General features: G+C 35.6%; 1 protein-coding gene across 1 annotated transcript; it reads left to right on the plus strand.

Annotated features, from left to right (window-relative positions):
• Positions 1 to 1,740: 1,740 nt before the first annotated feature.
• LOC127839104 (uncharacterized) lies at positions 1,741 to 21,992 on the plus strand. Its single transcript, XM_052367307.1, has 7 exons — positions 1,741 to 1,985; positions 3,720 to 3,891; positions 5,338 to 5,501; positions 9,846 to 9,963; positions 16,763 to 16,941; positions 19,575 to 19,674; positions 21,141 to 21,992. The coding sequence occupies exons 1-7, from the start codon at positions 1,943 to 1,945 to the stop codon at positions 21,331 to 21,333; spliced, it is 969 nt and encodes a 322-aa protein (XP_052223267.1). The 5' UTR covers positions 1,741 to 1,942; the 3' UTR covers positions 21,334 to 21,992.
• The last annotated feature ends 53 nt before the right edge of the window (positions 21,993 to 22,045 follow it).

The following is a 22,045-nucleotide window of genomic DNA, read 5'->3' on the forward strand; positions in this document are numbered from 1 at the left end:
CAGATTCGCAAAATTTCGTTGTAGATATGATATTTTTGAGGAAACAGTAATACTGAACATTTACCATGCTCATAAATAACCATTATATGCCTCTTTTGACGAGTTAAAAACCTGAACATTATAAAGCGTTGCAACGCGAAACGATCTCATAATTTGGAGAGTTCTGTTAGTGTCGTTATACTTTGCGATACTACGAGGATTGCTTATACAAAGTATAAAATGCATCACTAATTGTATGACCACGGATGGCCGAGTGGTCTAAGCGCTAGACTTTTACTCCAGGGGTCAGTGGTTCGAGCCCAGTTGAGGGTTACATTTTTTTATGTTTAATTTAATTCTTATTTGTACTGGGGCTTTTTAGATCTAATGTTTACATTTATAAAAATAAAGCATTTAATGGCAAACTTCAACACATGCCAAAATCTGTGAAATTCCCCTTTAACTCATTCTATGTCAATACAAAGACATTGAAGACATAGAACAGATGGCCCATGTTGCCTATGTATACATGGTATTTGCTTTAATACTTGAATACTTGAGTCGGATGTATGCCAAGTTGAATATCGTCTTCAGTACTTTAAACCTGCGCTGCATCACGATGTAGGGTTCCATTATTGCGGGTTTCGTAACTTACTATAGTATCGGTTGACATACGGTTAAGCTTCCACTGAAGAGCTGACATAGCTTGGAAAATATATATCTTGATTGTCATTCCTCCTGTGTACATTCGGGGACTCCTTCATTACTTCGAAATCTTTCATAACACGATCAGCATACCCATGCATACCTGAAACTGAACTCGTCCAATAGTCATCTTCGCACAACTTTCTGATTTCATTTCGCATTCCGGTTCGACATAAAACATTCAGTATCCAAATTATTCAAACTTTTAAAATATGCATGCGGAAATTTGTCGATCGATATGGTACCGAAGATTAATGCATACTTCAGAACCGATATATCCGTGACGTCCATATTTTCTAAATGTCTTTCCTTAATCATTCGTGAGTAATTGGATTACAGTTTAAAGGCAAGAACTGTATTCAGAATGCAAGTAAATTTATTAAGTACAAGTTACAAAGGCCTGTCTTATTTATGCTTTATGATATAAATCGTAAAGCATAAAACAAAATTAAGTGTATTTTGCAAATATCGAGCTTTACCTTATAACTTAATCATTAGCAATCCGGTCAATATTGGCGATAAGTTAAAAACTGCGGCGCAGAAAGATGAACTTTGTTGTTGTTGTTCAGGTTATAAAATGAACTGTTATAAAAAGTATGTAGATGTAATTAATAAGATGTAATTAAACGTGCTAGGATATATATTCCACTAACCACTTCTGCTCGCTGTCTATCCTGTACATATTCGGAAATCGGAGTCCCTGTGTACAAACACTATTTTACTGGTATGAATATTTGCATACTGGCAAAAGATTTCGTGTAACTTAAGGATGTATTACAAAACATAAAGAAATGAAATTCGATTTTTATTATTTGTACCTCGTGCGAACGAGCGAAAAAAGTAATCATTGAATTCCGTAAAACAATTGTTGAAAGCCTTGTACGAGGATCATATTAAAATTTGCTTAATGCCAATGAATAAAATTAACACTTTCACAGTTTGTTCACACATAACTGTAAATCAAAACGTTGTATAAACAGCTATAAGCGATCCAATGCAATCATATTTAATTTTACAACACATCACCTCAATTCAATGCGAAGAGTTCATGAAGACACGAAAATCTCGCCATCAAACAGTGATCGATTTTCTCTGCGTGCACGAGTTTGTCAATGCCACAGTTCAACATACAAGCTTCTCAATATAATTCAGTCCGCCCGGGATGTTCTACTAAGTGGTGTGGCTTAGGATTAATCGATAGCCAGCATCGAGAAAAGTATTTGTAGCGACCTTGAATCGGCAGTTTGGTGTGATAAAAATGTGTTTCCTGACTAGTTTGCTACTCTCGGTATTCCTACTAGGTAAGACGTTCTGTTATACTTGTAAGAATTAAATAATCTAGCCGTGTCATGCTAAAATGGGTCAAATGCCATGTGCGAAAATCGCATCTCCATAACAGCATGTTTCTTAGCGCGGTCTGGTCAGGAGCTACCCTGTATGCTTTTGAGACCACAAAACCTTGTGTGACTTTATAGCGGATAGGGTAGCCCCTGACAAGCTTGCAGGCTGGTCTTCAGCTTGGCTGGTCGCATAGCGCATAAACCCCATTTTCGCATGACGCGACCGAATTCGTAGACAAACATCTTACATAATGCAAGTTTGCCTTTACTATAACAAGTTAGATTGCTTATGCATATTGACATTTTGAATGAGTTAGTGATCAGTTTATTTTGAATACAATAATTGCCACTTTTATTAATTTTTCAGTTTAATCCATTTATGCCTAGCGTATACATGATGCGGCGTCTCATCAGGGTCTGCGCTGTTTGCTTAAAGGAATTTCTGTAAGAAATATTCTAAATATAGAAATAAATATACTTAGACATCCCTAATTTTGGAAATAAATTCATCCAATTTAGAAGGATGGGAGATTCCACTAGGCATAAATGGGTTAAATTGAGCACGATTTATAATCGGTGACTTCGAAATCCAATTAATGCAAACATATTGTTGTTATAAGAATCCACTAAGGAATAACAAATGTTTACAGTGGTCACTAAATACCCAAAAACTTGGTTTTTTTGACTGAGCAAGGAATCGCTAGATAGAGGTTAACATTGACTGAGCAAGGAATCGCTAGATAGAGGTTAACATTGACTGAGCAAGGAATCGCTAGATAGAGGTTAACATTGACTGAGCAAGGAATCGCTAGATAGAGGTTAACATTGACTGAGCAAGGAGTCGCTAGATAGAGGTTAACATTGACTGAGCAAGGAATCGCTAGATAGAGGTTAACGTTATATTTGATTTGTTAAGAAACTGGATGTTGCTGAATCAATACGGAATATGAAATATGGATTTCTTTCAAGTAAGGCGTTAAGAATGTTTAGCTGAAGCAAAACATGACATTTAATCAATTTAATATTGTAAGAAATAGTAGTTATTTAAGAAGAAGCAGTAGCAGAAAAAGAAGCAGTAGAAGTAGTAGAAAATGGAGTAGTACTTAAAGGGGCCTTTTCACAGATTTTGGCATATTTTGAAGTTTGTCATTAAATGCTTTATATTGATAAATTACAACATTGGATATAAAAAGCTCCAGTAAAAAATCAAAAATAAAATTTAGAAAAGTAAAAAAAAAGTAACCTCCTCGAACCACTGACCCCTGGAGCCCAGGAGTAAAAAGTCTACGACTTTGACCATTCGACCATCCTTCCGGATACAATGTCAGGGGTATTTTATACTTAATATAAGCAATCCTCGTAGTTTCACAAAATATGACGGCAACACCAGAACTCTACAAATTATTAATTCGTTTCGCGTTGCAACGCTTTATAATTTTCGGGTTTTTAAATCGTCAAAAGATGCATATAATTGTTATTTTAGAGCATGATAAATGTTCAGTATTACTGTTTCCTCACAAATATCATTACTAAAACGAAAATTCGCGAATCTGAAACAACTTTTTTCAATTTTGTCAAGTTACCCAAACGTGAAAAGGCCCCTTTAATACAGTCGCAGCAACAGAAGAAATAGTAGAAGTAAAATAACAGAGTTTATCGCTCAACAGAGTCGGTGGGCATGTGATGAATTTTCAGGTCAAGACGTCGCGGCACAAGGGGCCGTCACCTCTGAACCGCAAACCACCAAGCCGCCGCCGACAAACGGTTGCTTGGACACTAAGCGCAAGGAGGTTGAGAGCTGTATCAACCAGCTGAGAACGGGCCTTGTGTCGAAAAAAACGACTGACGTTAACAACTTCCTGTGCGAGTAAGCGGGTAACGTTTTAACGTCTCCTGTAATTTTACTAAGTACACAAAGATTTTATGAAGTGAATACGGTTATTCGGAAAGATTTCAGAAATCAAGACTTATTGCTCATGGTGCAATAACAGCTTGTAATATCTGTCGGATAAAAGCGGAATGCCTCTCACTAAAACCTTATCAAAACGCTGGCGAGGACGAAATGCTAGTATATGTGTGGGCTGTAGGCATAAGCCACCGCCTATTGAGAGTGGGAAATCAGAAACGCGTATTGGGGGCATTTTTTATATTTTGGATCCGGCAAACAACCTGTCTTCCAATAATCGGTGCAGTTTTTTTTATCTATTTCTAATTTGCTCACTGGTTGGAATTCTAATTTGTGCGGAAACATACACCGCGACATATCCGTTTTAGCATTGCCCGGTTCAAAAATGTCTGTTTTTTTGTTCGTTCAAAACTTTAAAAACAAATAAGTTTTTGTGCACTAATTTAACTTTTCTTCGCAAAGAAGCGAATTTTTAAAAACGCTTGTCTGATGATCGCCATCGCAAATGCTTCCTTTTTGGGTTACCGCTATTTCGCGCACACGTGGATTCCTCTGTAGAATTGTCGCCTCCCATCCATCCAACCCAATGTGAATCCAATGCTTAATAACTTTTACCGTGTCGTTTAGCTTATTTATTTAATAAAATAGTGACGAAAAAATAATATTGCTGCTTTTTTTAATTATTTTTCTTTTTTTTTTTAAATATTTTCTTTCACGGCTCTTCGAGTTACCACTGAAAATTGCAAATGCAGCCAATAAATGTGTTTAAATTTAGAACACTTAATTCGTTTTCAACTTATTTAAAGTCTCTATAACGCTCAAAATCAACGAAAATTTTGAAAAGTATTTCGTAAAATAAAGTTAACACCTAAACAATCAGTGTTCCTTATAGCAATAGCCTCAATTTCAACGCTAGATGTGGTATGATTACATAGATTTTTGTAGATACAAAATGCTCGTTTTTATTTATTTGTGACACAATTCCATTTTAATTTCCCGCGAATATATATATTCATACGACACACGAATACCATGCTAGTGTTCATGTGTCGTATAAATAGATATCGTTGCGGGAGATTAAAATGGAAAAACAAAGAGCATTTTGTAACTACAAACATCTATTTTACCAGACCACATCTGGCGTGGAAATTTCGGCAATTGCCATAAGGAACACTGATTTTTAATTGGTTAAGTTTATTTTACGAAATAGTGTACGAAATATTCGTTGATTTTGAGTAAAAATGTTACTTTAAGAATGAAAACAATTGCCCCAATGCTTTAAAAAGGCGACAAAATGCAAATTCTTATGCTTATTATGTCTGCTAAAAGGTTGTTTGTTTAATTCACAACCAGAACACGTTATCAATCAAGTTAAAACCCTTGCTAAAACGTGCCCCTGTATTGCAGCGCCACCAGCGCCACACAGAAGGAGCGCCTCGATTGCGTCATCAAGTATTTCCGGGAGTGCAAGGAAGTCGTACCGGCGGAATTCCTAACCATGCTTCGACATGTCGGCGCACAATTTTACGCCGAAGACTTGTTCCATCTCCGATCCGCTGACGAGTTTTGTGGTAAATGCATGCAATTATTTTGATCGTTATATAATTACACAAGTTCTTCGATTTATGCATGTTTTAATTTGTTTTTAAACACGACTCATAATAAATATTGGATTCTTGCCTTTACAAATCCCATATTGTATCATAACGTTCGGTTTGTTTTTTAGTATGGAGTTGTAAACATTTATGATGATGTATCTGTTACTGCTGCTGCCGCTGATGATGATGATAATTTATCATTACTAATGTTATCATGCTTATTATTATAATACAACGATAACAAAATAAATGCTAAATATAATATTATAATTGTGCTGGAAGTATAATTTAGTGATATAATCCGATTGTCGTGCATTGGTATTCTCGACTCATTCACCAAGGTGCCTGAACCACGTGACTTTTTCGGCTATGTGTGGGACAATTGGATGTAAACAAAACGTCGCTTCAGGTAACGTTTTTTACAATTTCTTCATTATTTAAAAACCATTTTCAAAAAAACAAAGACGAATGCCCGGTCACTGTAAAAAGACACAACTTTGTAAAGTTTGCGCAAAATTAATTAAGTAATTTTTCCAAAAAGTGCAACCGCGTGTTTGAAAACACATGAAGTGAAATGCTATGCGTGGTATATTTTTGGTTCAATAAAAAAAACCCATTGATTATAATATTGTCGAGGGTTTAACAAATAGGGCGGACATTGTTATTCTTCATAGATAAGCTACTTACATTGTATGTTTGCGCAAATACATCTAATTCGGAGTGTGTGTATATAAATGTTATACTGCTATGTGTGGGACACATTTTTTAAATGCTATGTGTGGTATACAAGAATTTGCCCGTCATTTCTGCATTTACCGGTAATCTAAACACAGTGTTGTAAGAATCTAGAACATAAACTTTAGTATGTCCTGAAAATATATCAAATTAACCAAATGTTACATTATTGAATACTGAAGTAATCTTGTAATGATTAAACAATTTATGTTTAACTGAACATAATTCTTATAAACGCATACATGTTATGTTGAAATATAATATTTCTTTGTTTTACTTATTGTCTTTAAAAAATATAATGATTGATATTTCTGCCTGATTATTGAATTTGGTCCATTTTTTAATGAATGACATAGAAAATAAGAGCACATGCTTTAAAATGGGTTTTACTTCTATTGTTTTTCAGACTTGAAAAGGATTAGTCGAAAGATCTGTAACGCTTTTAAGGTTCGAAGCTGTGTAAGAACTACATGAACACCATCAAACCACACGGAAGGTGATATGTGGCAAGTTAATTATCAAAACCACAGTGACAGAGACAGGGACCACGCTTCATTCTGTGATGTTTATGGAAATCTATTTCAACTAACTATGCAAACAAACCATTTAACATGTATTTTTGCATAAGCAAAACAAAGCGTGTGTATTGATATGTGTGTATATTTATGGGTTTTGTATCTATGTTATTACTAAAATTGATTACATGAATATAAAATCTGATTATGTGTGTTGATAAAACAGGTGTTTTAGAACAAATAACAATTTAAATCCAATGATGCTTGTTTGTGGTCTATTCCAATATCATCTCCATATGAACATCTTCGAATCCAATAATGCTTGTGTGTTGTCTATTCCAATATTATCTCCATATGAATATCTTCAGTATATCAAAATAAACACGTCATTAATAATAACATTACTTTATAACTAGCATGCACATGTAATAATAGAAATTAAAGCACCAAATACATAAAGAAGTACATTAGTATTCACAAAGAAATTGTAATCAGTCAATTTATGAATTTGCAAATCTTGCTATTCAAACATATGAATGCTCCAATTAAGTCATAACAAATGATCATCGCCAAAACGTCTTGACTTGTGGGGGTTATTATACCAACAAACATATTGAAATGCATCAATACTTCATTTACTCAAATTCAAACGAAATCTGAATAACTGAAAATAGTTTGAGATGTTTAATGAAAATACTGCAATACTTGCACAATCTGGTAATAAAACAAACAGTCATTTAAACTTTGGAACATTTACTATACATGTTTGTATATAACAACTTTTCATTGATCATGATATCAGTACGTCTCTTGAAGGTGCCTCCAAAAATACTTTAATCTCCCTGAAAAGAACAAAGTACAAATGAAATAAATTTTGTTTCAAAATGCTGTATGATCTCTTTATGCTTATTTAATAACTATCGTTACAACAACAACAACAACATAACCTTTATTAAGCTCAAATCACAAATATAGTGACACATGAGTATACAGTGACAATGCATCTTTTACAAAGAGTTATTAACAATTGTGACATGGTGTTAAACTTTCCATAGAAACTAGTAAAGAGAAAGAGAAGTGGAGATGAAAAAAGATATGAGACATACATTTGAATTGAGTGGGGGAATGATGATGTTGACCTGAGAAATAAACATTTTTTTGCCTTTGGCCTGAATAACCTGTTTGTTTACATGGATTACTGATACAGACTATAGTTATGGTTTATCCATTCGGTTCTATTTAAAACCCGGTGAATTAGATTGGTTAATTTATTTTTGTCTGCAGCGCTTCGCTGATCTGTGTGTTAACCCTGGAATTAAGTCAGAAATGTGCGTTTTGTTTGTGTTTTCACTGTTTCCTCTGTAGAATAATCGTGGAGAGTGTTTCCAAGTTTTCCCATTTACGTTCAGGGAAGTTACGAAATATAAGATTATTTTTTCTGCTTTTTGCTTCATTGTCAATGATTTTATATTCCAGTATTTTGAGCCTGGTGCACGTGCTCTCGCTTTCCATTTTAAATGACTTGACTTCATGTTCTATGCTGTCAATTTTCTCCGATAACGAGTTCGTATTGTGTAACAAATCGAAAATTGTAACTAATTTCTCATCAGTATTCATTCGCATAAAGTCATCTTTGGACATAGTATTTTTATTGATAGTATTTTGAGATATAGTGTTAAATGTTCCACCTGTGGATCTCCGTTTTCTTTTTGAGTTTTGATTTGCCTGACACGTTTGACCATTATGGCCGCCATTGTCCTTGCCACGTCCTTTGTTGTCGTGCATTTCCTGACTAGTTTGGCCTTTTTACGCTGATTTCCCCTCATTTTGTATAAGCACTGCCAATAAAAATCCCTTGTTCAGAGTTTAGAACACTGTTAGTCACTAAAATGTCCAGAGAAATAGCAAAAAGAACCAAAATATCGGAGCACGAATTTTCGTGCACGTTTACACCATGTCACGTGTCACATGCCATACAGTCAAAAATGCCTACACATTTCTGCTCAAAAACACACAACTAACACTTTTTGTAGTTTTGTTGCTACAATACTTACATGACATCTTGCACAAACAATCCTTACGATTTTGTGTATTAAACAAGTGCATTAGTTGGCAGTAACAATTCACTGAAAATTCAACATTTTGTAACAATCAATTTTATAGAAACAAGATAAAGTTTGCCCAACGGAACTATTTTCCTGTTCGTGCGTAATGGCTTTGTGTTAGGAGATCCCCGACCGTGTTTTGACCTCTCTGCCACACCGTTCGCAAACAAATGGCATTCTAAAAGTAAACAAAATATGAATATAAGTTATCGACAATCATGATAATTTCGAGTAACATGAACGTAGGATTATCATATTTAAGGCGCGCAAAACACTACCAACAATGTTTATTGACCAATTTTTGTTATTCAGACAGACTTTAAATATTATTGACGTTAATGTCAATCTTTCGATTCTCTAGTTTAGATTGTTTACCATACATAGCATTTTAAAAATTTGTCCCACACATAGCATCATTACATTTTCATACACACACTCCGAATCAGATGTTTTTGCGCAAACATACAATGTATGTAGCTTCTCTATGCAGAATTACAATGTCCGCCCTATTTTTTTAAACCCTCGACAACATTGTAATCAACGTTTTTGTTGATCGAATAAAAAAATATACCACACATAGCATTTCACTTCGTGTGTTTTCAAGCGCGCGGTTGCACTTTTTGGAAAAATTACTTAATTAATTTAGCGCAAACTTACCAAAGTTGTGTCTTTTGACAATGACCGGGCACTCGTCTTTGTTTTTTTTGAAAATGGTTTTGAAATAATAAAGAAATTATCAAAAACGTTACCTGAAGCGACGTTTTGTTTACATCCGATTGTCCCACACATAGCCGAAAAATTCACGTGGTTCAGGCACCTTGTTCACCGAATATCCTTTTTTCATTCCCAGTCTTTTCCCGAATATGTTGTTATATCTGATCATTCGTGAATTAAAATATATCATCGAAAACAAACAATAATTATCAATGTATACCACACATCGTTCCCATGTTGTTTTTCAGAGTGCGCGAAGACTCATCACTGCTTGTCCGAGCTCGATTTCAATCAGATGGCTCAAGAACTAGACCTGAAGCACGAGTACCCATGGAAACACATAGCCAATCCGGAATATATATGTGGGTAAGAATCCTATACGAACATGGCAAACCCGGAATATATATGTGGGTAAGTACTTTGAATGAATATAGCCAACTGGAATATATATATATATATATATATATATATATATATATATATATATATATATATATATATATATATGTATATATATATATATATATATATATATATATATATATATATATGTGGGTACACATCTTATATGAACATTGCCAACAAGGAATATATATGTGGTTAAACATCTTATATGAACATGGCCAACAAGGAATGTATATGTGGGGAAGTAGTTTGGATGAAAATAGCCAACCCAGAGTATATTCTTGGGTAGAAACGTGGATAAAGATAGAAACCCTGAATATATATGTAGGTAAGCATATTGGTGAATATAGCCTATCCGGGATATATATGTGGGTAAGAACCTTGGATGAGTATAGCCAACCCGGAATATATATGTGGGTAAGCACCTTTGATAACATAGCCACTCCGAAGTATATACGTGGGTAAGAACCTTGGATGAGTATAGCCAACCCGAAATATATATGTGGGTTAACTCCCACGACTGTCTGGGGTTTTTACTCAAAGAATTATTGTAAAATTATTTTTGTTCATATTGGGTTCGTTTCAGAACACGAGTTCGAATATTTGCTTCTGACGAAATAATTATTACGAAATGCGTAAGAAATACTCAGCGTTTCGCACAAAAAATCTTTCGAAAAGTTACGATTGGTCAAGGGCTGTCGTACCGTCCGCAAGTTTTGGCGCCTTATCGGTTTCGCTTTACTTTTTAAACTTAAACATAAACGTTCTTTTTTTAAATTTAGAACATAAAACATAAACTCAATTTCAAACTCAATTTCAAACTCAATTTCAAACTCAATTTCAAACTCAATTTCAAACTCAATTTCAAACTCAATTTCAAACTCAATTTCGAATTACCGGCTAACGCGCGTACGCATGCCTTTTTAAATCAAAGTGAAAACAGGACAGTTACTTTCTTATTTGAGAAATTGAAATAAAAAGAGAAGTTCAAATTTAAACAAAGTCGCATTGTTTGTTTCTTAAAAATAACGCTGGTCATACTTTGTGGAACTGGATGTACATTATATAAATACAGAATCTTATGGAATATTACTGCGGCAAATTGTGTTTAAACGGTTGCCAATGACAAACAGAAATCAGGGAGAAAACTGCACTGCAATATTTGTTAGTTTCAATAATTAAACTCCCAGCTATTGACCCTCGGTGTCGCTGAGAGTTGCAACTGGTTAAGGATCGTTTCATGTAATCTCGCCGAATGGAATCAATGCGGCACTTTAATCGATACTATGAGCCACATAAACTGTTTGTGGCATACAATAAACACAAATAGATAATACATATCTACCTGATGCGCAAATAAAATGACTAACGTGATATGGTATTATCGTAGAAGAAAGATAGTAATCTAAGTTTTCAAACACGTCAACGGTTCGTGAAAATGTGTAAGTTTTTGCAATGGACAACGCCGAGTATTCCGACTTTGAAAATATCAGAGACGTAGATAACTTATCTACGTCTCTGACAATATGCATCGATTATCTCAGGAATCCTCCGCAAGATAAACATTCTGTCTAATCAACACCGCGTTTTTCCGGAACATCCGTAAGAAGCATCGAATCGTCAATTCAAAAATTCCGCTAACGTTGTTTTTGTTTTGATCATTTCTTCACATACGAAATGCAAGTCAATGTCGATGGTAAAAGGTATTCATTTTTAGCTCATCTATTTTTTTAACAAAAAATATGAGCTATTGTCATCACCTTGGCGTCGGCGTCGGCGTTGGCGTCGGCGTCGGCTTTGGCGTCGGCGTCCGGTTAAGTTTTGCGTTTAGGTCTACCTTTTTTCAGAAAGTATCAATGCTATTGCATTCAAACTTGGTACACTTACTTACTATCATGAAGGGACTGGGCAGGCAAAGTTAGATAACTCTGGCGTTCATTTGGACAGAATTATGTGCCCTTTTTATACTTAGAAAATCGAAAATTTTGGTTAAGTTTTGTGTTTAGGTCCATTTTATTCCTTAAGTATCAAAGCTATTGCTTTCATACTTGCAACACTAACTAACTATCATAAGGGAACAGTGCAGGCAAAGTTATGTAACTCTGAGTGGCATTTTGACAGAATTATGTGCCCTTTTTATAATTAGAAAATTGAAAATTTGGTTCAGTTTTGTGTTAAGGTCCACTTCATTCCTACAGTATCAAAGCTATTGCTTTCATACTTGCAACACTTATTAACTATCATAAAGGGACTGTGCAGGCAAAGTTATGTAACTCTGACTGGCATTTGAACGGAATTATGGGCCCTTTATACTTAGAAAATTGAAAATTTGGGTAAGTTTTGTGTTTGGTCCACTTTACCCCTAACGTATCATAGATATTGCTTTCATACTTGGAACACTCGCAAACTATCATAAGGGTACAGTAAAAGGACAAGTTGCATAACTCTGGTTGTCATTTTTACGGAATTATGGCCCTTTGTTGACTTAGTAACTTTGAATATATGGTTAAATTTTGTGTTTCGATCCATTTTACTTCTAATGTATCAAGGCTATTGCTTTTAAACTTCAAATACTTGCATGCTATCATGAGGTTACTGTACCTGGCAAGTTGAATTTTACCTTGACTTCAAATGACCTTGACTCTCAAGGTCTAATTATTAAATTTTGCTAGAATTGCCATAGCTTCTTTATTTATGATTAGATTTGATTGATACTTTGACAAAACTACTCTTACCTAACATACCACAATAGACTCCACCCAAACCATACCCCGTGCCCTCCCCCCCCCTCCCCCCGAATCCACCCCCCATTTTTTTATAAGATCATCTCACAAATGACCACCACACCCTCACACTTTATCCCCCACCACACCCCCCACCCCCAATTTTTTTTAAAACGGTTAAAAAACACAAATATTTATTTTTATTATTTTATTTTTGAAATACCGTCCAACCATCGCACCCAAGAATCCCCTCCCCTTTTTGCATTTTTTCCCCGCATTTTTGGAAGATAATGTAATAAATGTCCACACCCCACACTATACACCCCTCTTCACTCCACCCCTCCCTCCTTTGTGATTGAAATTGAGAGTCCCTTCACCTTTAAAAAGAAAATAGATGAGCGGTCTGCGCCCGCAAGGCGGTGCTCTTGTTTTACGATGTATTAGGTTGATTGAACTCGATTGTATAGGCATGCGTGAGGCATATTTTAGTATCATGGACGAACCATCTTTCGAACCTCTTAATTTTTGACACGTCAAATATAGTGACGATTAAGATCGAAAATAGTGAAACATGTTAATAAGAAATATTTTTTCTGATAAATAACTTGTTTCTTCATGGCTGGTAACTTTAATTGTTATGTTAATCCTCTTTCGATAAAATAGTTTTTGCACGTTTCCAGCACCACCATATCGTGTAAACTTTAAATGCCGCTCAAACAACGAGTACCTGCTTTCGAACCCTTCAGTGTACACCATCAAAAAATTTATTCGCCCCATGATTTGACCATGGTCACGTGACTTATTACAGCAGCCGAATTGTGTAAATTGTCAAGCAAAGTTGAGAACGAAAATAAGACCATTTGTTCATAAGTTATTTAAATGAAAATCATTACATATGTTAAAGCATTAGTGAAAACTTTGATTTTTTACGTGTTTTATGATAAAACTTATCTACTTATTCTACAGGTTTTTGACAATTTTCGTTGATTTGCCACTACGTGCGAGTCGGCGTAAACACATTAATTATACACAAAAAACGGTGACGAAGTGCGCACAGGCGTATGAAATGTAAACAAATGAAGGGTTCGAAAAGATGTGAGGTTCGGGAAGAGGTACTTTAACAATACATAGATTTTTTCCATATCAAGAAGAATTTTGAGCTGTACGTGTGTACTCATAAAAAAGCTGTAAGCATTCAAAAAGAAATACATTATTTGGTATGGATGATTGATGGAGAATACACCGAGACATTTTACACTTCTTAATTGACAGAATTGACAAAATCACTGGGTTACCAGGGGCGTATCCAGGATTTCTGGTCGAGGGGGGGGGGGGGGTGCGGGATATTGAAAGATTTCCTGGGGGTCCAGGGGGACGCTAGGGCCTCTGGTGGGTGAAGGGCAAAGCCCTGCTAGGGGGTTCAGGAGGGGTAGGAGTTTCGATAATATAGAGGCCATTTAACAAAAACATGACATAAATATTATAAATTTTTTATTAAAAGCCGACAACGACCGATTTAGCGTTAAAATTCCCGGTTACGTTTAAGTATATTTACTGTACCCGGGGTACATGTAAGTATACTTAAGTGTACCCGGGGTACACGTAAAAAGTACCCGAGCCGACAATGGCCAATCGAGCACTAACGCATTAGTAGAAGGTTAGTAGAAGGTTAAGCTTGTTTATATTCACAGTTCTCAATTTATAAAACTTTGGACGTGAGTTCGCCAATTACTACAGGCATACTTTATACAACCTCAAAAATGCTTTATAATCGCTAATACTGAAAACAACTAAATATAACAAGAATTTTTTTTAAAAATGTAGTCGGCGTATACGCTGACTTTGAAATAAAGTTTGCAAGTTACTTTTCTAAATAAAAAAATAAAATGAAAACAAAAGTTTAACTATTGTGTGTTTTTTTCACTTGTAAGTTGCATATTCAACACATGAAATGTATGTTAGAATTGTCAAACCACACATTCGTGTAAGTAGATAAAAATATACTACGGGAGTGCACATCATATGTGTCCTTACATGCCTTATTATGAGTATATTTCTTCACTATCGAAATATATCGTATGTTAATATTTGATTGAAATTCAGTTTTCTTTCGACACATTTTAATCACACGTTCATAGCCGCGTCATGCGAAAATTGGTCTTATGCGTTTCCGCCAGCATTCGTAAAACCCCAAATGTGCATTTGCGCATTCAGGTCAGAGGCGATGCTGTTCGCTATAAAATCACTCAATATGTTATGGTCCCATTATGGATCTGTTGACCAGACTGAGAGATGCGCATGCTGAGTGGGCTATATATGTTATGGGCGCATATGGAATAAGACCCATTTTCGCATGACGAGGGTCATTAAGAAGTCTCATTGCGAATTGTAAATTGCACATTTTAGCACAATGCTTTTTGATAAAGATTGAATTCAAAATGGCAAACTTGTTAATAATGGCAGTCTATCCAGACGTTCAGGAACTATTTCCAGACGTGCTGACCAAGTACAGAAAACAGTGTGGTTGGGTAATTAAACGATTTCCTCTTATAGTGACACTATACTATTTCGGTAATGATTATTTTCTCATCTGGAAAGCAAAACAGAAATTCTGCGAGATGGATTTTAACGCGTTATTGTAACTGGGCAACAATTTGTGTCGTTTGAACATACAGAGAGTACCGGTAGTCCAGAATTCATCCTTTGCACTGAGCACAGACACAGTGATGTAGCCAAAGTTCAGAGGTAGTATCTCAAATCAGCCTATGAAATATTCGAAAATATTCATGCGTTTCTGTTGGCGTTATGTTTAAGTCATTAAGATGAAACGCTGAGTAAAACAGCTATGCCAAAAAAGCGCATTAGTGAACTATTAGTGAGATAGGTATGCGATATTCCTACAATATTTATTTAATATGATGGTAAATTTTCTTTATATTCAGTTCTCGTTACCATTTTCATAATACTTTCTATGCTTTCAGAAAGTCCAAAAAGAGCCATGTTTTTGTTTTTTGTTTAAGGTATCTCTATGAAATAAATAGGATGACAAAAAGTGCACACAAAGCTCGACCCGTTCGTTATGACACACTCTTTATAAATTTAAATGGCGTGTGTTCATTTCAAACTTGCGATTAATTTTGAAAAATGAATATCGTCTGAAACTATGCGATAGCGAACAACTTCAGTGCCTTCAACGCTTTGATTTGTAGACCCAATTTTGCAAATCAGTATGCCTTAGCTACGGCAGGAACAGTAACCCGTGACTGCCTGTGTGGATAACTGCAGTAAACTTTAGCAGACAATGAATGCTAAAAGCGTCTGCTTTAACCAACGCATCTGCCTGTTCTCACTGGTACAGTATATAGTGTGTATTTAACAGCTTGTAAGACAACGTTGACCAGTCTAGTGTTTATCATTGAAATCTGTACATATTGGCTTCTTTCAGGGAAAACGGGGCTTAATGCATGTCAAATAGCTTGTGCACACTGATTAGCTGCATCAATGATTTGAAAAAAAAAAACACACATCTCGACCTGTGTTTTAAGACAGACTCTTTATAAATTTGAATGGGTTGTGGTCATTTCAAACTTGCGATATAAAAAGCTATAACATTATTTTGAAAACTGAGTTGCGTCTAAGATTATACAACAGCGAACAAAGTCAGTGCCTTCAGCGCTTTGATTAATTACACGTCACTAAATTATTATAAATGGAATGTCTAAAACACGAGCGAACGACTGTCATGCCTGATCTATTGCAAAGATAAATCTTGTATTTCCATTTCTATTTTTATATTAGGTTACAGTACAGTATAATTTTAGAAGTATTCGATAAAGAAAGATTTTTTTACTAAGCGGTGGCGGTAGATCATAACATCACAGTTCAGCAGGCTTATACCAACATCAATAAATATTCAACACTCATCGTTCCATTATTCATGCAAAATCTTAAAACATGCTTTTTTTATCAAATCGGTTACATATTATTTTATATCAAATCAATTTAATAAACTAATATACGATGCCGTCCGTTCACAGGCGGGGTCTTAGTAACATCGACTGTGTTGGTCGCTCGCTGCCCGTGTGTACCCAGTATCTACAGCACAAGCACAACCGGACCGTCCAGGACGCCAAGGTCAAGGTCGCTTGGGTAAATGTTGCTGACCTCGAGTACGCTCATACATTTGCGAAGAAGCGGTGCAAGATTTGGTCAGAAGGTATAAACGACGTTTAACAACGGTTGTATGTTATTCTTCAAATCTTTGAATATATTTTAAAATTTAGACATGTAAGACTTGGTTGTTAATGTCACTACACATGAAACCTCCAATTGTTTTTAGCTCATCTATTTAAAAAAAAGCTATTGTCATCACCTTTGCGTCGACGTCGGCGTCCGGATAAGTTTTGCGTTTAGGTCCACTTTGCTCATAAAGTATCAATGCTATTGCATTCAAACTTGGTACACTTACTTACTATCATGAGGGGACTGGGCAGGCAAAGTTAGATAACTCTGGCGTGCATTTTGACAAAATTATGTGCCCTTTTTTATACTTAGAAAATTGAAAATGTTGGTTAAGTTTTGTGTTTAGGTCCATTTTATTCCTTAAGTATTAAAGCTACTGCTTTCATACTTGCAACACTTACTAACTATCATAAGGGGACTGTGCAGGTAAAGTTATGTAACTCTGACTGGCATTTTGACAGAATTATGTGCCCTTTTTATACTTAGAAAATTGAACATTTGGTTCAGTTTTGTGTTTAGGTCCACTTTATTCCTAAAGTAGCAAAGCTATTGCTTTCATACTTGCAACACTTACTAACTATCATAAGGGGACTGTGCAGGCAAAGTAATGTAACTTTGACAGGCATTTTGAAGGAAGTATGGACCCTTTATACTTTGAAAATTGAAAATTTGGTTAAGTTTTGTGTTTTGGTCCACTTTACCCCTAAAGTATCATAGATATTGCTTTCATACTTGGAACACTCGCAAACTATCATTAGGGGACAGTAAAGGACAAGTTGCATAACTCTGGTTGTCATTTTTACGGAATTAAGGCCCTTTTTTGACTTAGTAACTTTGAATATATGGTAAAATTTTGTGCTTAGATCCACTTTACTTCCAAAGTATCAAGGCTATTGCTTTCAAACTTCAAATACTGTCATGCTATCATGAGGGTACTGGACCTGGCAAGTTGAATTTTACCTTGACCTTTGAATGACCTTGACTCTCAATGTCAAATTATTAAATTTGGCTAAAATTGCCATAACTTCTTTATTTATGATTAGATTTGATTGATACTTTGACAAAACAACTCTTACCTGACATACACCAATAGACTCCACCCAAACCATCCCCCACGCCCCCCCCCCAAATCCCCCGTCAATTTTTTTTAAGATCATCTTATAAATGACCACCACACACTAACAATATACCTCCCCCCCCCCCAATTTTTTTTTAAACATGCTTAAAAAAACACAAATATTTATTTTTATTATTTTATATTTGAAATACCGTCCAACCATCCCACCCAAGAATCCCCCCCCCCAAGAAATTTTTTTTAGCATTTTTTTTGGCATTTTTGGAAGATTATGTAATAAATGACCACATCCCACACTATACACCTCTCTCCACTCCACCCATCCCTCCTTTGTGGTTGAAATTGAGATTTGTCCCTTCACCTTTAAAAAGAAAAATAGATGAGCGGTCTGCAACCGCAAGGCGTTGCTCTTGTTTTTATTTCTAGTAATCTTATTTGTGCAATATGGTATGTGTTCACAAATTGCTGTGTATTTGATTAAATACATTTATAATATAATATATATATATATATATGAATTATATAAGTATGACATTTGTTTTGTTTTGAACAAAGCAACACTTATCCTAAGGTCGACTCTATTCTATTGTATCAATCCATTTGTTGTCTTATGTGTTATATGTATTTATGTGTATTGATTATTGCTATATTGTTATTGTGACGATGAGCTGTATATGCTTAAGTCGTAAATAAACGTTCTGTACTGTCTTACTCTCGTTTCCTATCAGGTCGTTTCCCAATAGGCGAAACCAATGTTCACATGAGGAGGAAGACAAAAAAGAAACGACAGCGTTTAATGCAGGATTGCCTGACAAAAGCCACTTCATTATCAAACAAATTATGTGCATGTTGAAACACTATATCTAGTTGTTATTGAGTTAAACATAAGAATTTACATATCTGTTTTCCATACCGCTTCAAAAATCTTTTTGCCAAGAATGGCTGCCACCTCCGACGGCATATCCAATTCGAATCATTTGCAAAAATGACCAGACTTTACAGACAAACACTTTTTTAATGATACCGGTAAAATTGATGTCGTCCAATAGATATAAATAATTCATTTTTCCAAGGAATGGCCTAACGATTTAAAGCATGACATTTTTTTTACAAAGCTAATAATTTCACCGTCGGCTGCCATGTAGGGAACTAAAGACAGGCGTGTGGAATACAGAAGACTCGCCTAAATGATCGTTTAAATTAAATTGAGTCGCGTTCTGAGAAAACTGGGTTTAATGCATGTGCGTCAAGTGCCGTCCCAGATTAGCCTGTGCAGTCCGCACATGCTAATCAGGGACAACACTTTCCGCTTTTATGATATTTTGTGTTTAAAGAAAGTCTCTTCTTAGTAAAAATATAGTTAAGGTGGAAAGTGTCGTCCCTGATTAGCCTGTGCGGACTGCACAGGCTAATCTGGGATGACACTTGACGCACATGCATTAAGCCCAGTTTTCTCAAGCAGGACTGATATCCTCAGTATCTTGCTCTCGACATACCGATCACAAACCTCACATGCATGTCGCGTCTTTCAGATAACCACAGGTGCACGGAGAAGAGGGTGCGCTGGCATTCACTGGCGGGGTGCACCGACCTCGCCCAGAATTTCAAAGACGAGGAGGAACGGAAATGCGGGTAAGCGGGTACTGTCCGGGTTTTTATGTCCCCCACCACTATAGTGGGGGCCATATTGTTTTTGTCCTGTTTGTTGGTGTGTTTTTCTGTGTGTTTGTTTGTTTGTTTGCCCCAGCTTAAACATTTGCAATAAATTTTGCAATATTGAATATAGCAACTTGATATTTGGCATGCATGTGTATCTCATGGAGCTGCACATTTTGAGTGGTGAAAGGTCAATGTCATTCTTCAAGGTCAAAGGCCAAATATAAAGCTTCAAAACGGCGCAAAAGGGACAATAGTTTTTTCTGACAAACACATATCTTGTTCAAAACTTTTTCTCACACTCTTTCAGAAATTGAAGGATATGCGTTTTGATGTCAGATTTTAAATTGTTTATGTATGTGATATCTGATCTCTATGGCACCACACTTCTTAGCCGATTCTTATTCTTCATGTCCTTGTGTATGTGTGCGATCGAATTCAATTTATCTATAAAGCATTTAACAATGATTTTCTATGATGCACATACAAATCCCTTCTTTAAACTCGCACAGTATATATCAAATGAGTCCATATTCTTCGCAGACGCGTGTAAATTATCACTACAAACTCATGTCAAATTGGGAATTTAGGTTTGTAATTTAAAATTCAATCAATCCAAAATAGGAAAGGGCATTTTTAAAAGGCGTCAGAACTAACGAAAGAAAAATGGCGATAATTTCATTGACAACTATTCCGCATTTTAATTGATATATGTGTTTGATAGCAACATACTTGATTCATCCAGAGCCAGCTGTTGCTGGTATAGAAGCCGCATAAGTAATAGCAATAAAAATGTCCTCTGACCGACTTTTTATCCCCGGCCAAAAGCGGTGGGATACAGTTTTGGCGTTGTCAGTCCGTCCTTCTGTCTGTCCGTCCGTCCATCTGCCTGTCACACAATTTTGAGTTATGGCCTGTCACACAATTTTGAGTTATGGCTGGGGATATCAATTCAACGCATTTTACTTGTTATATGTTAGTTGTTAATATCACTAAAAAGCTTTTGTTTCATGAGCTGTGCAATGTGATAAACGAGTCGCAGTCTGCAAATGAGTGCCAATCGCCATTACAACGAGATAAGATTGACAATAAATGTAACCACTGCGAATTATAACATGTACATGTTTTACAGTCGCTTCATGCAAAAAGCATTCGTTAAAATGCATGTGTCGGATTTTATCCTAGGTTTATGTGTGATTATAAATCCCTCATTGTCACTTAACAAATATGCAGACATCGGTCACTTGCCTTTCGGTTATATTTGTCTCCGGTTTTCTAGTAAATCGATTTCAGTATAGTTAAGTCAATTACCTGTAAGCCTGTAAAACACTGTTCAGTGCTTTTTTAACAAGGTCGTTAAACAATTAATCCATAGATTTAAATATAGCTGTTCACAATGTCTTTCAAACTTCGATCATATGCCAACTCTGGCACAATTTCAGCATGCGGAGGTGTATCGAGATCTACATGAGCACGTGCCCGCCCGGTGACATGGACTACTTTATCGACGCCATTAACGTGTTTTCTAAGAACAAAATCAAGGATACGACTTGTTCCTCGGCAATCGCAACTATAGCAACAGTTGCTGCCGTCTGCACTCCACTGCTCATGTCGTTGGTTTTTCGTTATGCATAATCCGCTCGTGTGCTGTAATAAATGATTTATATTTAACTTGAATGAATGAAGTGAAGTTCAAAAGCAATATGCACGATTCTAGTGGTCATTCAGGGCAGATAATTCACAATAACGCTTATATACCGTTGATATTCATATTGTCGTTCATCCATTTTACGAAAATATTTGACAATTTTTCATTAAAAGATACTTGTACTTATTCAACCTCTTCGCCCGTTGCTTAAGAAAAATTCCATTAATCAGCCGTCCCACTTCTACAAGTGTGTGCACATGCTGATGGGAATCTGTAGTAACAATACGGCTGATAGGCAACGTTGTTATTTGATAAAATTTGATAGACTTATTTGCATATTATTTACATTTTTGGAATCATATATATTGATATTTTTAACTGCCAACGATATTTAATTATAACTGTCTACAAATTATTGATATAAGAAACAAATTTGTGTACATTTATTGCACGATATATAGTAGACCGAACATTGTTGTGTATCATGTAACCTTATCAGTTTACAAATTTAAGTAACACTCTCATCCCCAGTTAGAACCACTCTAAAGATATAAGTATCTTAAAACAAATAGTACATTAATGTGTATCTTAGGGTTTGAAATATACAGAAATGCATTATACCAATGGAATAAAGAAACTAGACATATTTTGATTTTGTTTTTGGAAATGGTTTTGAGCCGCGTCATGCGGAAATTAGTC

Source organism: Dreissena polymorpha, chromosome 7, assembly GCF_020536995.1.
Source record: "Dreissena polymorpha isolate Duluth1 chromosome 7, UMN_Dpol_1.0, whole genome shotgun sequence".
NCBI classification, from domain to species: domain Eukaryota; kingdom Metazoa; phylum Mollusca; class Bivalvia; order Myida; family Dreissenidae; genus Dreissena; species Dreissena polymorpha.